Source organism: Chlorocebus sabaeus, chromosome 11, assembly GCF_047675955.1.
Source record: "Chlorocebus sabaeus isolate Y175 chromosome 11, mChlSab1.0.hap1, whole genome shotgun sequence".
Classification (NCBI taxonomy): domain Eukaryota; kingdom Metazoa; phylum Chordata; class Mammalia; order Primates; family Cercopithecidae; genus Chlorocebus; species Chlorocebus sabaeus.
Genome location: NC_132914.1, coordinates 950082 through 970716, shown reverse-complemented (window position 1 = coordinate 970716; position 20635 = coordinate 950082). Strand labels below are relative to the sequence as shown.

General features: G+C 43.0%; 1 protein-coding gene across 15 annotated transcripts in view; it reads right to left on the bottom strand.

Moving 5' to 3' along the window:
- Positions 1 to 13740, bottom strand: part of WNK1 (WNK lysine deficient protein kinase 1) — a 156613-nt gene extending 142873 nt beyond the window's left edge. For 6 of the 15 annotated variants that reach the window (XM_007967128.3, XM_073020327.1, XM_073020328.1 and 3 more), the window contains exon 1: positions 12029 to 13738. In XM_007967128.3, the coding sequence (XP_007965319.3) occupies positions 12029 to 12787 (759 nt within the window). In that variant the 5' untranslated portion in view covers positions 12788 to 13738. Of the gene's footprint in view, positions 1 to 12028 lie in introns of all 15 variants that reach the window. The other 9 variants (XM_037988649.2, XM_037988650.2, XM_073020324.1 and 6 more) reach the window with 3 other exon arrangements.
- Between the last annotated feature and the right edge of the window lie 6895 nt (positions 13741 to 20635).

Genomic DNA, 20635 nt, shown 5'->3' with positions numbered 1-20635 from the left:
TTAACCTTATCACCCAAATAGTGAACATTGTACCCAATATGTAATTTTTCAACCCTCACCCCAGCCTACACTTACTGTCTCTACTTTCTAAACTTCCTCTCCTCCACTCATTAAACCCACTGCAAATTTTCCCCTCTTCTGAAACTGTAAGGTCACCAAATATTCAGTAACTATGACATATAGTTAACCTTTATTAATTCTGCATGTATGTTTGTGATAACATCCTTTGTACATTTTCCAAAAAAATAACTATTTTTTCTTTATTAATAGAGTATACATATTTAAATGTGTAACTTCAGTTCTAAAAATAACACTCTATATACTTTAAAGGGATGAACTTTATGGTTAAAGTTGAACTTTTTGGATAAAGTTATTATTTTTATTTTTAAAATTTTTTGCAGGCCGGGCGCGGTGGCTCACGCTTGTAATCCCAGCACTTTGGGAGGCCGAGGCAGGTGGATCACCTGAGGTCGGGAGTTCAAGACCAGCCTGACCAACGTGGAGAAATCCCGTCTCTACTAAAAACACAAAATTAGCTGGGGTGGTGGCACATGCCTGTAATCCCAGCTACTTGGGAGGCTGAGGCAGGAGAATCGCTTGAACCCGGGAGGCGGAGGTTGCGGTGAGCCGAGATCGCGCCATTGCACTCCAGCCTGGGCAAAAAGAGCGAAACTCTGTCTCAAAAAAAAAAGAAAAAAAATTTTTTTGGAGACTCACATCTTGCTACATTGTCCCAGCTAGTCTTAAACTCCTGGCCTTAAGCAATGCCCTCAGCTCGGCCTCCCAAAAGTGCTAAGATTAGAAGTATGAGCTGCCATGCCCAGTCTTGATATAGTTATATTTTAAAAAAGCACAACTTGACCCAAGATCTGATACAGCGCATTCCAAAAGAATTTTCTGCAATGATTTAAAAAAAATTTGTTTTTGAGATAGGGTCATAGCTCTGTCACCCAGGCTGAAGTGCAAGTGGCATGATCAAGCCTCACTGCAGCCCTGACCTCCCCAGCTCAAGCCACCCAGCTCAGTCTCTTAAAGTAGCTGGGACTACAGATGCACACCACCAGGCCCAGCTAATTTTTTAATTTTTTGCAGAGACAGGGTCTTGCTATGTTGCCCAGACTGGTCTTGTAACCCCTGGGCTCAAGCAATCCTCCTGCCTCAGCCTTCCAAAGTGTTGAGATTATAAGCCACCATGCCCAGCCTGAAAATGTTATTTATCTGTGCAATCCAATATTGTAGCCACATGTTGTCACTGAGCACTCGAAATGTGGCTAGTACAAGAAAATTAAGTTTTAAAAATTTCATTTTAATTCATTTAAATTTGATAGCCACATAAGGCTGGTTGCAGTGTCACACTTGTAATGCCAGCACTTTGGAAGACTGAGGTGGGTGGATCACCTGAGCTCAGGAGCTCCAGAGCAGCCTGGCCAACATGGCAAAACCCTGTCTCTACTAAAAATTAGCTGGGCATGGTGGCACATGCCTGTAATCCCAGCTACTCAGAAGGCTGAGGCAGAATGCTTGAACCTAGGAGGCAGAGGTTACAGTGAGCCGAGATCACGCCACTGCACTCCAGCCTGGGCAGCAAGAGGGAAATAGCCACATGAGGCTGGTGGATACTGTATTAGATAGTGAACAGTGCAGAAATCTAGGGCATTACCAGTGACTTACATGTATTTATGTGCTTCTCTCTTATTCAACCTCCACCTTACTTAGGCAACCTTAAATTTAATTGTTAATGACTTTTTTTTAAATTTCTTTTTGTCTGGGCTGTTTCTCAGTATGAATGTTAATGATTTCTTTTTTTCTTTTTTGAGACGGAGTTTCACTCTTGTTGCCCAGGCTGGAGTGCAATGCTGTGATCTCGGCTCACCACAACCTCCGCCTCTCGGGTTCAAGCGATTCTCCTGCCTCAGCCTGCCGAGTAGTTGGGATTACAGGCATGTGCCACCAGGCCCAGATGATTTTTGTATTTTTAGTAGAGACGGGGTTTCTCCATGTTGGTCAGGCTGGTCTCCAACTCCTGACCTCAGGTGATCCACCCACCTCAGCCTCCCAAAGTGCTGGGATTATAGGCGTGAGCCACTGTGCCCGGTTAATGATTTCTTAATAGCCAAGTGCAACAATTTCAACAGCCTAACTACTACACTTCTTTACTACCTGTTAAATTCATTCTCCACAATTACTACTGTGAAAACAGAACTTCTCTTATGTATTATTTTCCTGAAATTTTATTCCCTTGGTAATTGTTACTATTTTGCCTAAGGACCATTATTCTTCCCTCTCCCCCTCTCTAATTTTTCTGTAACTTTATATCCTCTCCCTAGCTTATCTCATTTACTTCCATTATTCCAGCTACAACTAATACATACGTTTTTGGGAATCATTAGCTTTTATCTCCATCTCAGGCCTCATCTTCAAGTTTCAGTAATATATCTAACTGCCTATTGAACTTCTTCCTGGAGATTTCACAAGAATCTCAAACTCAACATGTCCAACTGAATACATCTCCATACCTCCTCCCATCTAAAAAACAAAAAACCTTAAAACTTAAAAAAAACCTTTGATTTTTCTCCCTCAGTTGACAGCACTATCAACCCCTAACCTCTTAACCATGCTTCATTTTTCCTCCAAACACCAATTAATCACTAAACCCTAAATATTTTATCTCCTAAATATTTTAAATGTTCTATTCCTTCTATTATCTCCTTAGCTTAGATCCTAAAAATCTCACATTCATATCCTAACTAGAGTAGCCCTCCCTTACTTGATGCTTCACTTCCCACCATCCAAAAGTATTAAATGGAAAATTCCAGAAATAAACAATTCATAACTTTTTTTTTTTTGAGATGGAGTTTCCCTTTTGTCGCCCAGGATGGAGTGCAATGGCGCAATCTTGGCTCACTGCAACCTCTACCTCCTGGGTTCAAGTGATTCTCCTGCCTCAACCTCCCAAGTAGCTGAGATTACAGGCACGTACCACCATGCCCAGCTAGTTTTTTTTTGTATTTTCAGTAGAGACAGGGTTTCACCATGTTGACTAGGATGGTCTCAAACTTCTGACCTCAGGTTATCTACTAGCCTTGGCCTCCCAAAGTGTTGGGATTACAAGCGTGAACCACCATGCCTGGCCAACAATTCATAACTTTTAAATTGTGTGCCATTCTGAGTCGTGTGATGAAATCGCGAATGGGACACATATCATCCCTTTGTTCAGCATATTCACAGTTAATGCCACCCACCCATCTCGTCCTTCAGTCACTTAGTCGAATGGGTTATGGGATGGAAAATGCACAGTATGCATAGGGTTCAGTAGTGTCTGTAGCTTCAGGTATCCACTGGGGGGTCTTACAAACCGCAAAGAAAACAGAATCAAAAGATAAAAATATGGACCAGGAGTGGTGGCTCATGCCTGTAATTCCAGCACTTTGGGAGGCCGAGGCTGGTGGATCACCTGAGGTCAGGAGTTGGAGACCAGCCTGACCAACATGGAGAAACCTCATCTCTACTAAAAATACAAAATTAGCCGGGCATGGTGGCGCCTTCCTGTAATCCCAGCTACTCGGGAGGCTGAGGTAGAATCCCTTGAACCTGGGAGGCAAAGGTTGTGGTGAGCCGAGATCGCGCCACTGCGCTCCAGCTGGGCAACAAGAGCAAAACTCTGTCTCAAAAAAAAAAAAAAGAAAAAAAAAGAAAAGCAGGAGAACAAAAATAATCATTATTCCCTAAGAAGAAGAGCGGGGACTACTGGAATCTCTACACTTCCCCCTGTATGCCTTTAATCCATTCTTGGACAATTACTGCTATGCAAATCTAACCAATTAATTTCTCTGTTTAAAACTCAACTCTTCAGTTACTCTCTACTTTCTTTTTTTTTTTTTTTTTTGAGATGGAGTCTCGCTCTGTCGCCCAGGCTGGAGTGCAGTGGCCGGATCTCAGCTCACTGCAAGCTCCGCCTCCCGGGTTTAGCCATTCTCCTGCCTCAGCCTCCCGAGTAGCTGGCACTACAGGCGCCCGCCACTTCGCCCGGCTAGTTTTTTGTATTTTTTAGTAGAGACGGGGTTTCACCACGTTAGCCAGGATGGTCTCGATCTCCTGACCTCGTGATCCGCCCGCCTCGGCCTCCCAAAGTGCTGGGATTACAGGCTTGAGCCACCGCGCCCGGCCAGTTACTCTCTACTTTCTATACATAAAAACAATCTGCCCTCCATATCCTCAGGTTCCATATCCACAGGTTCTGCATCCATGGATTCAACTAACTGCAGATGAAAATATTGGGGGAAAAAACAGTAACAAAACTCAATAATAAAAAACAACATGAATTTTAAAACACTACAGTATAAAAACTATTTTCATAGCACTTACATTGTATTAGGCATTACAAGTAATTTAGCGATGATTTAAACTATACGTGAGGAGCCACACCTGTAATCTCAGCATTTTGGGAGGCAGAGGCAGACGGATCACTTAAGGTCAGGAGTTCCAAACCAGCCTGGCCAACATGGTGAAACCCATCTCTACTAAAAACACAAAAATTAGCCAGGCGTGCTGGGATGTGCCTGTAATCCCAGCTACTCAGGAGGCTGAGGCACGACAATCACTTGAACCCAGGAGGCAGAGGTAGCAGTGAGCTGAGATTGTGCCACTGCACTCCAGCCTGGGCGACAGGGCAAGACTCAGTTTCAGAAAAAAAAAAATTAAATTAAAAAAATAAACTATACAGGAGGATGTACTACTGTAGGTTATATGAAAATACACCATTTTATTTAAGAGACTTGTGCATTCGTGAATTTTGGTACCCTGTGGTGGGGGCTGTCTGGAACCAATCTCCTATGTATACTGAGGGATGACTGTGTGTGAGAGGAGCAGTATGAAGAGTCCAAAGAACATTTTAATACGACAATGATACCTAGTAACTCTTTAGCATGTTAAAGAGATAAATCTGTTGCATTTCCCAATTTACCTTAATCCACAATAATCTACCAGTCCATGTAAGGAGATTACCCACATAAAGATAGATATATCAGGTTATATAGCTCAAAACTCTTAGCCATGAAAATGATCTTATCCCAAGAAATCTGTTAATCTCTATCTAGTAATAGAGAATGTGCACATTAATAATTTGATTCACTAATTAATTTCACCTCTCACTGTTTGGTTTATACATTAGTGTATGTTTGATTAACTAGACCATCTATCACGTATATACTGACAAAAATAATATTGTCTCTGAGAAGGTGAACCTCGGTTGCACAAAAGGTATCTACAGGAAAGACAGTATGCTTTTTCTTAACTAACCTGAGTATGATGATTTTAACAAGCAAATTTCCAAACACTCCTAAATTCAAACTGTTAAATTTCTTAAGAATTCTTACATTCCTGAGAAAATTATTTGCTTGTAATGACTAATAGCTTATCTGAGGACTCTCTTCTAAAAAAATCATTCAACACATTCATTTAGCATAATGTATTTAATATGGTAATTTGGCAAGGCCAAGATTCAAGTCACAACACTAAAAAGTAAATTATTTATGAAACCCCACCTGAAAAATCTAAATTAATATAAATGAAGGTGGAGATATTATATGATCAATTAAGTTGGTCACAAAACCACAGCTTACTGATGCTTTTCCTCTTATGTAAAAAGTACAAGTAACCAATCTTTTAAAAACTACATATAGGCCAGGAACGGTGGGTCACACCTGTAATCCCAGCACTTTGAGAGGCCAAGGCAGGAGGATCACCTGAGGTCAGGAGTTTGAGACGAGCCTGTCCAACACAGTGAAACTGTCTCTACTAAAAATACAAACAAATAAATAAATAACTAAATAAATAAATAGCCGGGTGTGGTGGTGGGTGCCTGCAATCCCAGCTACACTGGAGGCTGAGGCAGGAGAATCACTTGAACGCAGGAGGTGGAGGTTTCAGTGAGCCAAGATCCCAAGATCACGCCATTGTACTCCAGCCTGGGCGACAGAGGGCGACTCCATCAAAACAACAACAACAACAACAAAAAAAAAACCTACATATAAAATTAAGTCTGCTACCTGTCAAAGGCATAATCCTCTTCCAAACAAAATATTAAGAGCTTCTGACAATTTCTCTTCAAACTGAAAAGCTCCCCTTTTAAGATTTGAGAAATTAAGCTGACAAAGCAAAAAGCTCCCCAAATCCAACTAAGTTTAATATATTCCATTTGTAAGAGGTGACAACTTATAGCCTTCTAAATGAATATTTAAGTATCCTTTGTTATATTTTATATAACACTTAACATTTTTCAAAGTACTTTCACATAGTATTTCAGTTGATCTTCAACAATCCTAAATCAGTAAGACAGATCGCTAATAAATGAGCATTACAGATTAAGTTCCTTACTCAAGGTCAGAAAATTGGGTAATCTAGAACTCAACGGTTCTGCCTCGGTGCTCCTTTTCATTGTATAATATTCTATTACACCATAGTGAACTTTCTAAAGACTAATGGATTAGACAAAGTATATAAACAATTTCAATATGATAAATAAATACTGTAAGAATTATATATGAGATCCACCAAAAGAAAATCTGCTTTCCAGATTCATGCAAAGAAGATGAGACAAGGAACTTAGCAGATTCTGAAAATAAGCAGTTCAGAAAGGTTGGCATTTGGGTGATGGGTCACAGAATTAGAATATTAGGAAAGGCCAGGTAAAGCTAAGGAATTTAAAAGCACCAGTACATAAAGGTCAATACCTGCTTTCCTCCTCCTCCAAGTTTTGCTATATGATTTTTCAAGCATAAATATAAACAAATAAAATCTTCACAGATTCCCTCAAAAGGACATCCTAAAAAAGATGCTGCATCATCATAGTTAATATTTATGTGGCAGGCCCTGTCCTACATGTTTTATATATGTTCATTCATTTAATCAGTACAATTCTATAAAGTGGGTGCTCTTTTTTACACCCATTTTACAGACAGGAAACTGTAGCACAAAACTTGCTTATTGAATCCAGGCAATCTAGTTCTTAACTACTATGTTACAAGGCAGAAAAATGGCCTCTTCAAACATAAACTGAGGTCACGCTAAGTCTCACCTGCTCCTGCAGACCAGGTTTTAAAACAAAACAAAACGTCTGGGCACAGTGGCTCAAGCCTGTAATCCCAGCGCTTTGGGAGGCCAAGGCGGGCAGATCACGAGGTCAGGTGTTCAAGACCAGCCTGGCCAACATGGTGAAACCCCGTCTCTACTAAAAATACAAAAATTAGCCAGGCATGGTGGCGGGCACCTGTAATCCTAGCTACTCAGGAGGCTGAGGCAGGAGAATCACTTGAACCTGGGAGGTAGAGGTTGCAGTGAGCCGAGATCGAGCCACTGTACTCCAGCCTGGGCGACAGAGTGAGACTTTGTCTCAAAAAACAAATAAAAGAAAAAACTCAAATAAAATGCAATATATATCAACATAATTTACAGAACTGGTATAGCAAAGGTGTACTAATTATAATTATGAATTATTTCATAGTATGCTAAATATTTTCAGAAACGATAATTGAGTATAGCTACTCTTGCTGCTTTTACAGCTTTATCTAAAAAAGTGTAAAAACTACCAGAAAACCCAAATAACAGGTTTAGGATGATTTCTGAAAATGAGAGCCCAGTTTTAATTAAATGTTTCCATAGGGACAAACTAAGATGTATTTTATTTATATTTATATACATATATTTTTTATTTTTTTGAATTTCTTTGATAAGCTGCTGGTGGAATAAGATGAATTTTAAATGAATTTGAATGTCAAGAAATGAATTGTCACCAAGCAACAATATATTCCTAGTTTGTTTTACACAAAAACAACCTCTTTCCAGGTTTGTAGATTACTTCTCAGACTGTGTTACCATGGGTCAGAAAAAAGGTAAGAGAAAAAATTTTGCCAATACTCCTAATCGCTGACTTTGAGGATTTAAGAACAAACTCCAAAAACTATTCCCTGAGATGGAAAGTTATGCTGATACTCATCCTAAAAAATAAGGAATGTGGCACAAATTTAAAAAGAGGGGAAAAAATCACCAACATTCAAATAGAGAGATTCAGTTCAATGAGATATTTTAAGAACTATAGCAAGCAAACAAATTATGGTTTCTTAATCACAGAATCACATCCCATTTCTGTAACACTGCTAAACTTTTCACAAAATATTAATGTCATATACTCATGACATATAATCTTAATAAAAGACAGAGAAAAGTAAGCAGTTAAGTATATTAGAGCTTCGACAAAAATATGATTTGCTCCCTTTTCAGGTAGATGTGGAAACAATCTCATCAACATATAATGCATCATGTGAACTCTTCAAAGGCAACTTGGGGGGAAGGTGCTTAAAATAAATCATTCTTAAATCTGTGCATCAATGTTTTATTTATTTATTTATTTTTTTTTTTGAAACGGAGTCTCGCCCTTTCTCCCAGGTTGGAGTGCAATGGCGCGATCTAGACTCACTTCAACTTCCGCCTCCCGGGTTCAAACGATTCTCCTGCCTCAGCCTTCCGAGTAGCTGGGATTACAGGTGCACGGATCATGCCCAGCTAATTTTTGTATTTTTAGTAGAGATGGGGTTTCACCATGTTGGCCAGGCTGGTCTCGAACTCCTGACCATGTGATCCGCCCACCTTGGCCTCCCAAAGTGCTGGGATTACAGGCATGAGCCACCACATCCAGCTGCATCAATGTCAGGCCCAACAGTAGTATTTTCTGACCAAGACAATCAAATATTAAAATTAAGGTGCACTACTCGTCTAATAAAACCAGGTAAAATCTGCATCTTAAACAACTCAGTAATTACTGAAGATCCTGTGGTGTCAAAATATTATCTACGTATTATTTACTAAGAATTGATGCTTGTAATTAGCTGGGTGTGGTGGGCGCCTGTATTCCCAGCTACTTGGGAGGCTGAGGCAGGAGAATCGCTTGAACCCAGGAGGTGGAGGTTGCAGTGAGCTGAGATCAAGCCACTGCACTCTAGCCTGGAGATAGACCAAGACTCCGTCTCCTTTTTTTTTAAAAAAAAAAAAAAAAAAAAAAAGAATTGATGCTTGTTTTACTAAAGAGCAGTGCATAGCATAACATGACTCTAAAAAATAAGCTTGGCAGAAAACAGCTTGATTTGTATACCACATTCACCCATCCATGAAAGCCTATTTATATCTCAATTTGAAGTGATGAAAATCAATACCCAAAACAGAAGCCTGAAATTTGCCATGGGTATAGGACCAGATTCCTCCAGAAATCCAACAGCCACTTCCACACCAAAACAATATTGCTTCATTTGAAATTACTTATTAGTCATCTACTGGACTACAAATACTTTATCATCTCCCAAATTATTAGATCCTAACTAGCTTTTGTTCTTCATCTACCTAATCAAGTTATTTACCTGCTCTATGATTTCACTTTTCTTATTTGTCAAATAAATAGCTGGGCAGGGTAACCTAAGATTTCTTCCAGTTTTAATACACTAAGATTTTTAACTCAACAACTTAACACAATATTCTCCTGTCTTGCTTCAGAAATATGTGTATATTAAAAGGATACATTTAGCGAAAAAGTTTCTATCTTCCCAATGCTTTAGTAATCCCTTGGGCTTGTCCTTTAATTTGGCTCCAAAGATAAAAGTTCAAACACTGACCCAGTGAATACTTTATTAGGCATATAGTGCAACTGTCCTGGTCAAAAAACCAAAAATACTTCCTAACTACTGCTATAAAGGATTTTTCAGATAGGATAATCTTTTCAAAATCAAAACAAAAAATTATAGAAGCACAGACAAATGACATGGAAGTTTCTAAATCAGGTACCACTTAATAAGCTAGGATTCATCTAGTTCTGCAGCCAAATCCGGAAATGACTCAAAAATAATATGCAATATAAGATTTTCTTTAGTTTAGTCATGCCTATGCCTAGATAATTAAAAATCCAAAAAGCTACCAGTTCTAAGAAAACCTGAGAAGCTTAGACAAAGTTTGTATCATGATATTAGACAAATTAAGTTTTTTTCACTGTATTATCAGTTCCAAGATAATAAAGTATCAGAAAATTCCAGGTGATAAAGGGAAAACACACATCACATTCTGAAAAGTCTCAGAAGTGAAATAATTAAAACTAACAAAATTAATTCATAAAGTGCTCAACAAGTAATTGGGTCCAGTCTCAAAAAAGTAAGGTAACCGGTTAAGGAAAAAAAAAATTGTTAAAAAGCACCTATTCAAATATAAAACTATAATGGAAGAATAAAATTCCAGCATCAGTAGCAATAGGCGTCGAAAGTACAAGAAAGAAATGTAAATTCTGTAAATTTCTGCCTGTAAACCAAAAGGAATCAGACATAAGTTGTTTTTGTTTTTGAGACAGAGTCTCGCTCTGTCACCATGCTGCAGTGCAATGGTGTGATCTCCACTCACTGCAACCTCCGCCTCTCGGGCTCAAGCTATTATCCTGCCTCAGCCTCCCGAGTGTTGGGATTACAGGCGCGTGCCACCATACCTGGCTAATTTTTGTATTTTTAGTAGAGTCGGGGTTTCGCTATGTCGGTCAGGCTGGTCTCAAACTCCTGACCTCGTGATCCACCCGCCTTGGCTTCCCAAAGTGCTGGGATTACAGGCGTGAGCCACCGCGCCTGGCCCAGACTAAGTTTTTTGAGTATGACTGACGAAAATGAATAGTTTTCGTTGTTTTTTTTTTTAAGATCTGTCACCTTTCCAATTCTAAAATACTATAAAATTAATGAGTAGTTTTAATTTCACACTACCTTAGAAGTTCTACATCATTAACTGTAAAAGTTAAGAAATGATTATGTTCGTAAAGAACTTCTTAGTTTTTAAGGTTACTTCCACATGCTGTGTTAATTTCACATTTGATATGGCCTTAATTATTTGGAACCTGACATTCAAAGTGTTATATGTTAACGTATTAGTTCACGGATAAAACAAGTTCCAAGATCATTCAGTTATTTTCATATCCTGTATCAGGCTGGTCTAATGACATTTTTTTATGTATGCATAATGTGGCTTTTTTCCTTCAGTATAACCCCGCTCCTACTAATAACCTATGTTCACCTATGCCCAGTCAGGGCAACATTCAAGCAAGCTGCTTCAGTTAGTGAAGCAACAAGTAGCGCAAACTCAGCTGTTTAAACCTAGAATGTACTAGTCAACCAGAATGACACACCATTATTTACACCACTAGAGGTTAAAAAAGGAAGTATTGCGACTCCTTTGGACTCTTGGGAAAGTTTAGCTTAAAAATATTTTATAAGATTAAAATAATGATGATGACATTACAACTCTCAAAGCACTTACACAATTTTGCATGGGCTCCTGTACTATTCGCTGTAGAGTGAATGGGCTGAAAGACGTTAGTTTAACGAACAATGTCAGAGCAATGCTGCTACTGTAAGGCTTAAGCATCATTAGGTAGAACAACATCAAACATTTCTTTGCACGTCACTACTGCCAAGGCATTCATCCAAAAGGGGCAGAGAAGAGTCTTTTTTAATACTTATTTTATACTAAATGCCTGTGCAACCATCAAGTAAGATATATCCAAAAGTACAAGGTCGTTCTCATTTAAAAAGAACAGCCTGATCTCAGGAATGGAAACACGCTTCTACGCCCAGAGGCAGCTCATCACTGCAGAGCCTTTGATGAGACTGAAACGCACAGAGGAAGAAGCATCTGTACTTTCAACTTCCCCACTCATTCCAAGTTTCTTGCCAGACACTAAGCCAGGAGACAATTCGTTTATACTAAGATGACCTTCACCACCCCTGCCCGGTAGCAAATCCCTCTGGCTACCAGTAATTCTTATCCTATCCCAACACCGAGGCACATGCTCCACATTCTCCTAATTTCAACCCCTTTCAAAAGTTGACCTCCCCCTCCCACTCGGAGTCCAACAGTTAGAGAATGCCAAGTGAAGGGTGAACTCGATCAACTGGCTTCGCCAAGCCAAATGTGGGATCCAAAGGACCTTCAAATAAAGAAGTAGGTGGGGCTTTACCTGCAGTTCACACCAGGCGACCTCCACAGTGGTTTCAGTGTCCAGACCTTTGTAGACCGTCTTAAAGGAGCCTCTGCCGATTTCGATGTCAAACTTGAGAAAGCGGCCGTCGTTAGACATTCCCACGGCCTTGGTCTCCAGCTCTTCGATATCATCCTGCTGCTGGCTCCGTTCCTCCTGCGGCTCCTTGGCGCTGCCGCCGCCGCTGCCACTTCTCGCTGGCGGCGGCTCCTCTTTGCTCCCCACAAGGCTAGGCTGGGACACTGGGCGGTCTTTGCCGGTACTGCTGGGGACAGTCGAGGGGGCAGGGCCCGCGACCGCCTGTTCCCCAGGGGCGGCAGCGGCTGGAGGCTGCTGGGCTACCTGAGAGGCGGCGGTGGCGGCCACGGTCTCTTCCCGGTGGGGCTCCGGTGGGGCACTGTGCGGGACAACCGCGGGGATGCTGGGCTGGGGGAGGGAAAGAGGGAGGCCGGGGAGCTCCAGCGCAGTGGCATTGGAGTCGCAGATGACACTCCGGCGGAAGAAGCGGTGCTCCGTGGTGGTGGTGGTCGCGGCCGCCCCGCGGCTGTCCTTGTCCATCGTGTGGCGGCGGCGCCGGTACTCCTCCGTCCTGCCGGTCCCCGCGTCGGCGGCCGCGGCCCCCAGCTTCTCCCCCACGGAGGAATCGGAGCTGGAGCCATTCTTGGGGACAGGAGCCGGCGGCGAGAGGAACAGGGAGCCGGGAGTGCTGCTCTGCTTCTCCGCGGCGCCGCCAGACATGGTCGGTTCGCTGGCGCGAGGCGAGCGGGCCCGGAGTCGCGGGTGGAAAGGGCGTGAGGGCCGAGCCACCCGCGCAGAGGTCCGCAGGGCACCGCGGCGGGCGGGTTCGCGCCGACCCGGGGACGCCTCACTCAGCGCTGAGCGGCCGCGGCGAGGGCGAGGCGGGCCGCTGGCACCGGGACTGCTGCGGCTCGCGAGGAGGGCTCGAAGGCGGGTGGGTCGGGAGCGGGGCCGCGGGGCTTAGCGCCGCACGGTCCGCATCCATCCTGTGGCGAGCGGCGGCCGGGCGGGCGGCGGCAGCGGAGGCGCCGCAGTCATGAGGGGAGGGCCCGGGGCCGGCACCCAGTGGAGGCGGAGGCGGCGGACGCGGCTCCCACTGCCCCTCGCCGAGCCGGGCGGGCTAGGCCCAGAGGGCGGCGGCGCCGCGAGCACGGGACCAGGTCCGACGCCCGCGCGGTGGCAGCCCCGGGGCAGGAGTGGGAGGGGCCGCGGCGAGCGAGGGAAGGCCGCGGCCCGGCTCCGGTCACTCGGCGGCCGCCTCCTCCCACGCGCGCCCCCCGCGATGGGTCCGGCCTCACAGGTCGCCCATCGCCCCGAGGCGAAGGGCCGGAGCCTCGGAGCCTCGGCGCCTGAGGAGCGGGCCCCCCCTTCCCCGAGGCCTCCCCGCCCGCCCCGGGCCTGGCGAACCCGCCTCCTCCCGGGCCGGTGCCGGGGGCTGACGGCGGAGGGAACGGCGGGGAGGGGAGGGCCGCTCACCGCGGGGCCCGAGCTCCGCTGCTTCTCTGAGGCGAGAGGAGACCTAGAGGACTGGGTGAGGGGGAACAGGGAGAGAAAAGAGCAGTCACCCCCACCAGGCGCCTTCTGTCACCGAAGACGGGGGTGCGGAGGGGCCGCGAGAGGAGCCGCGTCCGCCCGGGAAACTCTCCGCGCTAAATGGCGCCGGGAGTCTGAAGCCTCCACACAGCCCGCTCGGATCCCGCCCCCCGCCGCCCGGGGCAGCCCCACCCCCCACCTCGCTCCGGGGTTTTGCGCAGGCGTGCCAGCCCCGAGGCACCTTGGGACTTAGAGTTTACGGGTTGGAGGAGATGAACGCGACCTAGGAGAAAAGTGCCTACGACTTCCGTGATGCCTCGCGGTTGCTGTAGCCTGATGCCTCGTGGGAGTTGTAGTTTTCTTTAGAAACCGTCCCTTCTGAAAGGCTGATGGGAGCGTCATCGCGGGTCGCTCAACCCCATCCTGAAGTCCGCGCGAGCTTAGGAAAATCATTATTTAGGGATTAATTGTGGAAGAAGGGAAGGAAGGGAAAAAAAAGAAGAGGAAGGTGGGGTGGGGGAGATGGAAAGACTCCCATCATGCTCTGCTAAGCGAGAGAGCTCTTAGGGTTGCCATGCAATGAAAAATGATCTGTTGTTCATCTTTAATGGAGAGAGCCGCAGTAGTGTTGAGTGACTGCAGGGCCGTGGGGGTGGAGGGGAAGGGTAAAGCAGGATAACCGGAGCCTGAGTTCTGAGTCGGAGGAGGGGAAAAGAAACTTTGTGAAGATGGTGCATGAAATTAATATTGATTAAATGGATGGGAGGAGGAGACAGGGAGGATTATCTTCCATCCTCCTCCCCTCAACAATTAAGGCCACATTCTCAGCTCCCGCCCGACACGGATATTCTGGCTCTCAAAAAAGGGCTGCCTGACTGAAATCGGGGATCCTAGTGAACTCTCTCTTTGCTTTGCCTGAAAGATAATAAAAGGGGGGGTCGGGGGAGGGGTGGATTCAAGAAAAGATAAGGTCTACGGATCTATGGGTCTTTGGCCACACTTGGGGGGCTGGGCTGACTTCTGCCTTTGTAGTGGGTTGAAACTTATTTTCCACCTTTCTTCTGCGGGGTGGCTCCGTGAAACAACACCCCCTCTTTCTCCAGAGCTCCTCAGTGTCCACAGGCAACGTCTGCCAGGGCTCTGGGCCCGGGAAATGTGGATCCCTGCGGCTCGCCGCCATGGCATGTTTGTCTTGAAAGCATCCTTGTCTCCCTGGACCCCTGTGCTCCTCGCAGCTCCTCAGGATGCGGAGGGGACGAGCACCAGGGGGCACCAGACGGAGGAGGAGGCCGGACTCGGGAGCAGATGGCAGTTTAAAAGCCTCGGTCCAACCGGTGGAGAGCGGGAAGCGCGGAAAACGTACGCAACCGCATCAGAGCGTCCGGGCGCGGCCGCCTCGCTCCGGCGCCCGCTGCGGAACCAGCTCGGAAGCGCGCGTCCCGGGCCGAGGACCACGCGGCGAGCGAGCAGCTAGCGAGGAACTCGGCAGGAGGTTCCTTAGCACCGTTCTCGGAGGAGCTCCACCTGCAGAATTCTTGCCGTGCAGTTCATGTTAATTCATCTGATCCGTAAAATGGTTAATGCTATTTTCTTTTTCTTTTTTTTTGTTGTTTATCACAAGCTACACTTTCAAGTTTACAACAATGTTTGAAGCCAATGATTGTGAGGTTTCATGAAGCTGACAGGTTGTGAACATTTTCAAATGCCAATTCAGTAAGGACAACTAGAGTACTAAAATATTAGTGTTCCATTGCTCTAGAAAATGTATCTTTCATTCGTTTGCTGTTGGTAATGGTAAATAATCTCATTATGGTAAATGGAATTAAGAGTGTATTTCTAACCGTAAACCTACTTGAAGCAAGGGAAGAAATGGCCGTAAAATGCATTTTTATTATACTTCTTGAGTCAAATAAAACTTGCCCAATTGTTGCTTCAGGAGGAAAAATAGTCTGATTTTAAACATAAGGCAAATTGGCAAGTTAAAAGAAGATCAGTAAATCACAATGTTCCCTTTTGGCACCATAAAAAAATTAGGATATTTTTGTGTGAGTGGTTATTAAAGGATTTTATTATTGCCTGTTCCTGTTTACTGAGCCCTGAAACTTTGGCCACACCGCATTGGACACAAGTCCCTTGATAATCACCATGCCCTATCAACATGTCTTTTCAACCAGGAACAACTAAATTCATTGTAAGTAATTTAATTAACTGTTGACTGAGAACCACACTTGCCTAGGAGACAGCTTTTCCCACTTGTGTAATGTTAGCTTTACAATGAAAACAGATACAATTTTAAGTTGAATATAATCTTATTACGTACAATGATTAGATTTAAAGGTTATGTTGTTTAGTGTGCGCATTTTACTAACACTTTTTTGTTCAGTTTTTTTTGGTTTTTTTTTTTTTTGAGAGAGTCTCATTCTGTTACCCAGGCTGTAGTCCAGTGGCTTGATCCTGGCTCACTCAGTTCTTTTTAATGCTTACCAACCTATCTCCAAGTAAATGATATTTTCTGTTACTCATTACTACAATTCCTAATAGTACTTTTCCTTTCTCTGTTGTTTCAATTATCGAGTAAAGAATCAACCTCTCTGTATTCCATATAAAACATCAAGTGACTGTAAACAGAGGTAACAAAGAAACCAGGATACAATGAATGCACTAAGCTCAGAGGTTTGACTTCCTGACATTTGGTTCCACAAGAATACAAGTATGTTATTCTCTCACCATTTCTCTATTCTCTCTAGTTCTTGTTCATGTTCTCACATTGATTGATTCATGTTTCTTTCTATTCCCATCCATTCACATTTTTCGTTTACATGGTTTCTGCCATTGGTAACTAGCTAGCAATGAAAGACACACCTTTGATTTAGACAGTGACTGAAATATCCTGAACACACAAGATCTACCTTACTTTGAATGTGGCATAATATTAATACATAAAGTTGCTTCTTGAAGTGCAGGGGAAAAAATTGTCCCATCTTAAGAGCATTTCTCTTTTTTTCTTTGTCTCCTTCCCCTCATTTTCCCATGCTCCTTTGTCTTGCCTATGGGTAATTTTTATTTTACCTCTTTGTCATCTGGAACCCTGTCATCTGGAAGTAGGCAGTGAAAATCAGGCAGCTAAACAATGAAGAATAGTTTTTAAGAACTTTATATTATAAATGAAATAGAGGGGATGGGATTTTACCTACATCAAAGTATATTATAAAACCACAAAATTAAATCTGTATGGTATTGAGGTAAGCATAGGCAATGGAACAGGAGAGTACAGAAACAGTCTCATGTACGTATGGGAAGTTCATATATATATATAAGGAAAATTGCATTTGAAGTCAGTAAGGCGAAATAATAAACAGTGCTTGGACAATTAGTTATTCATTTGAAAAATAAATGAGGTCAGTGTACTTCAGACTGTTCACAAAATTAATTTCCACATAGATTGAATAACTAAACTTTAAAAAAAAATCTAAAGAATTTTTTAAATATAGGAGAACATAAGGTACTAAAGGGCTTCAAAGAACAATCCAAGAGCCACAAAGAAAAATATTTGACAATATCAAAATTGATAATCTATTCAACAAAACAAAAGCTGCCAGAAAAACTCGGGAGACTGTATAACAAAAGATTAATATCCAAAAGATATGGGGAAAAAAACCTCTTAAATCACTGAGAAAAAGGCAAACCACTGTATAGAAAAGGAGGATATGAAAAGATAATTTAGAAAGCAGTAAATGCCATGGTGGCTTACACCTGTAATCCCAGCACTTTGGGAGGCCTCAGTGGGAGGATCACTTGAGGCCAGGAGCTTGAGACCAGTCTGGCCAACATGATGAAACCCCATCTTTACTAAAAATACAAAAATTAGCCGAGTATGGTGGTGCGCGCCTATAGTCCCAGCTACCCGGGAGGTTGAGGCATGAGAATCACTTGAACCCAGGAGGCAGAAGTTGCAGTGAGCCGAGATTGCACCGCTGCACTCCAGCCTGGGCAACAAAGCGAGACTCTGTCTCAAAAAAAAAAATAAAATAAAGCAGTAAATGCAAATAACAAAAATAAACATGAAAAAAATGCTGAAACTCAGTAACCAGCAAAATGCAGATTAAAATATATTATTTTCTCTCATAAAATTGAAAGATTATCTTTTATTGAGACAGAGTCTCACTCTGTTGTCCAGGCTGGAGTGCAGTGGTGCAATTACAGCTCACTGTAGCCTCATACTTCCGGGCTCAAGCCTGCCAAGTAGCTGGGACCACAAGTGTGCACCACCATGTCCAGCTAATTTTTAAGTTTTTTGTAGAGATGAAGTCTCACTATGTTACCTTGGCTGGTCTGAACTCTCTGGACTTAAGCAGTTCTCCTATTTCAGCCTCCCAAAGTACTAGGATTGCAGGTGTGAACCACCACACCTGGTGTAAATTGAGCACAAAAAAAAAAAAAGTTTTTTTTTCTTTTAGTGTCCCCATCATGGCAGTTTGCAAAATTTTTAAGGATTGGTAATATCAAGTGTTGGCAAGGATGTGGGGAAACGTACTGTTAATGATATGGTAACTTAGTACAACCTTTTTTGAGGGCAGTTTGTCAGCAATTATTAAAATGTATGATGTGCATCGCCTTTTTCTTTCTTTTTGGTACCTATCTTGGAAAAACACCTGCACGTGTTTCCTGAGAAATATCTATAAGAGGCTTGGTGCAGTGGCTCACGCCTGGAATCCCAACACTTTGGAAGGCTGAGGCGGGTAGATCACAAGGTCAGGAGTCCGAGATTAGTCTGGCCAACATGGTGAAACCCCATCTCTACTAAAAATACAAAAAATTAGCCAGGTGGGGTGGCGGGCACCTGTAATCCCAGCTATTTGGGAGGCTAAGGCAGGAGAATCACATGAACCAGGAGGCAGAGGTTGCAATGAGCCAAGATCGTGCCACTGCACTCCAGTCTGGGCAACAGTGCAAGACTCTGTCTCAAAAAAAAAAAAGAAGAAAAGAAAAGAAATATCTATAAGAATATTCACTATAGCCAGGTGCAGTGGTGTGTGCTTGTAGTCAGCTACTTGGGAGGTTGAGGTGGGAGAATTACTTGAGCCCAGAAGGTCGAGGCTGCAGTGAGCTATGATCACGCCACTGCACTCCAATCTGAGTGACAGAGCAAGACCCTGTCTCTAAAAAACAAAAACAAAACAAACCATTCACTGTGGCTTTATCTGTAACAAAAAATCCAAATGATCTGCATGTTCATCAAAAAGAAAATAGTTAAACTCTGGTATATCCAATTTGGGGTACACCATGCAACAGTAGGAAAAAGGAGATTGGCTGGGCACGGTGGCTCACACCTGTAATCCCAGCACTTTGGGAGGCCGAGACGGGCGGATCACAAGGTCAGGAGATCGAGACCATCCTAACATGGGCTCACCCGTTGAAACCCCGTCTCTACTAAAAAATACAAAAAACTAGCCGGGCGAGTTGGTGGACACCTGTAGTGCCAGCTACTCTGGAGGCTGAGGCAGGAGAATGGCATGAACCCGGGAAGCGGAGCTTGCAGTGAGCTGAGATCCGGCCACTGCACTCCAGCCTGGGCGACAGAGCGAGACTCCATCTCAAAAAAAAAAGAAAAAGGAGATAAATATCTATGTGGTGCCATAACTATTAAGTGAAAGACTCAAGTTTCAGGATGATATGCACTAGATCACATCTTGTATTTTTTTTTAAAAAGTTATGTTTCTATGTGTATTTAAAGGCATGCAGAAAAAGTCTAGTTAGTACACACCAAAATGAAAAGGGGGGTTACTTCTGGGGAATACTCAGATCTTTTTTGTGGTTTCTTTTTTTTTTTTTTTTTGAGACGGAGTCTCGCTCTGTCGCCCAGGCTGGAGTGCAGTGGTACAGTCTTGGCTCACTGCAACCTCTGCCTCCCGGGTTCAAGTGGTTCTCCTGCCTCAACCTCCCAAGAAGCTGGGACTACAGGCATACACCACCATGCCCGGCTCATTTTTTGTATTTTTAGTAGTGATGGGGTTTCACCATGTTGGCCAGGTGTGAGCCACTGTGCCCAGCCAAATACTCATATCTTTATTTTGTGAATTTCTTAATACATTCTCACTCATTGCAGATAATTTGAACGTTACAGAATAAAGTATGGAAGAAAGTGAAAATTACCAGAAAATCTACCCAGCCATAGATAGCAACCTTTAATATGTAGGTGTATTTCTTTCCAGACAGATAAAAATTTTATAATCATGTCATAAGCTTTTCCAGTGAATTACATACTCTCTGGAAACATCGTTCTTTAATAACTGCATAGTATTTCACCATATGACATTACCAAGTATAAGTCTTTCACATTATCTGGAAGGAACATAGGGGAAAATATTTTAAATGCCCCAGGCTTTAACATGCTCTGACAGGAAAAGATTTATCAGAATCACCTAGGAAGCTTTTACAAAATACACCTGTTGGACTGTTTCACCACTACTCCCCATACAATCTAGATATATTTTTTGGTGAGAGAATGCATTGCAAGCAGACCTGTGTTGGAAGAAATTTTTAAAGGAAAGTATTAGAATATTAGTAAAAGGATTCGTAAATTAGGATTTAAACAAGAAATGAAAATACCAGAAAAAAAAAATATGTTGGAAAATATAAAAGGCCAGAAAATAAAAAAGAAAATAAATAAAAGAAAACATAAAAGGCATTTTATTAGTCATGTTAAAAGGTAAATGATGGCTTCAAGCAAATGTAATAATAAGGTATGATATGCATTATAATATATGAAGAAGTAAGCGGGACATGGTGGCTCATGCCTGTAATCCTAACACTTTGGGAGGCCGAGGTGTGAGGATCACTTGAGGCCAGGAGTTTGAGACCAGCCTGGGCAACATAGTGAGACCTTGTCTCTAAAAAACAAAAAATATTTTGAAGTAAATAAAATTTAAAAAATATATATATATAGAAGTAAATGTATAATGGTTATAGCATAAGGGACAGGAGGAGGAAATGGAAGAATAATGTTATTAGGGTCTTATACTATATATGAAATGG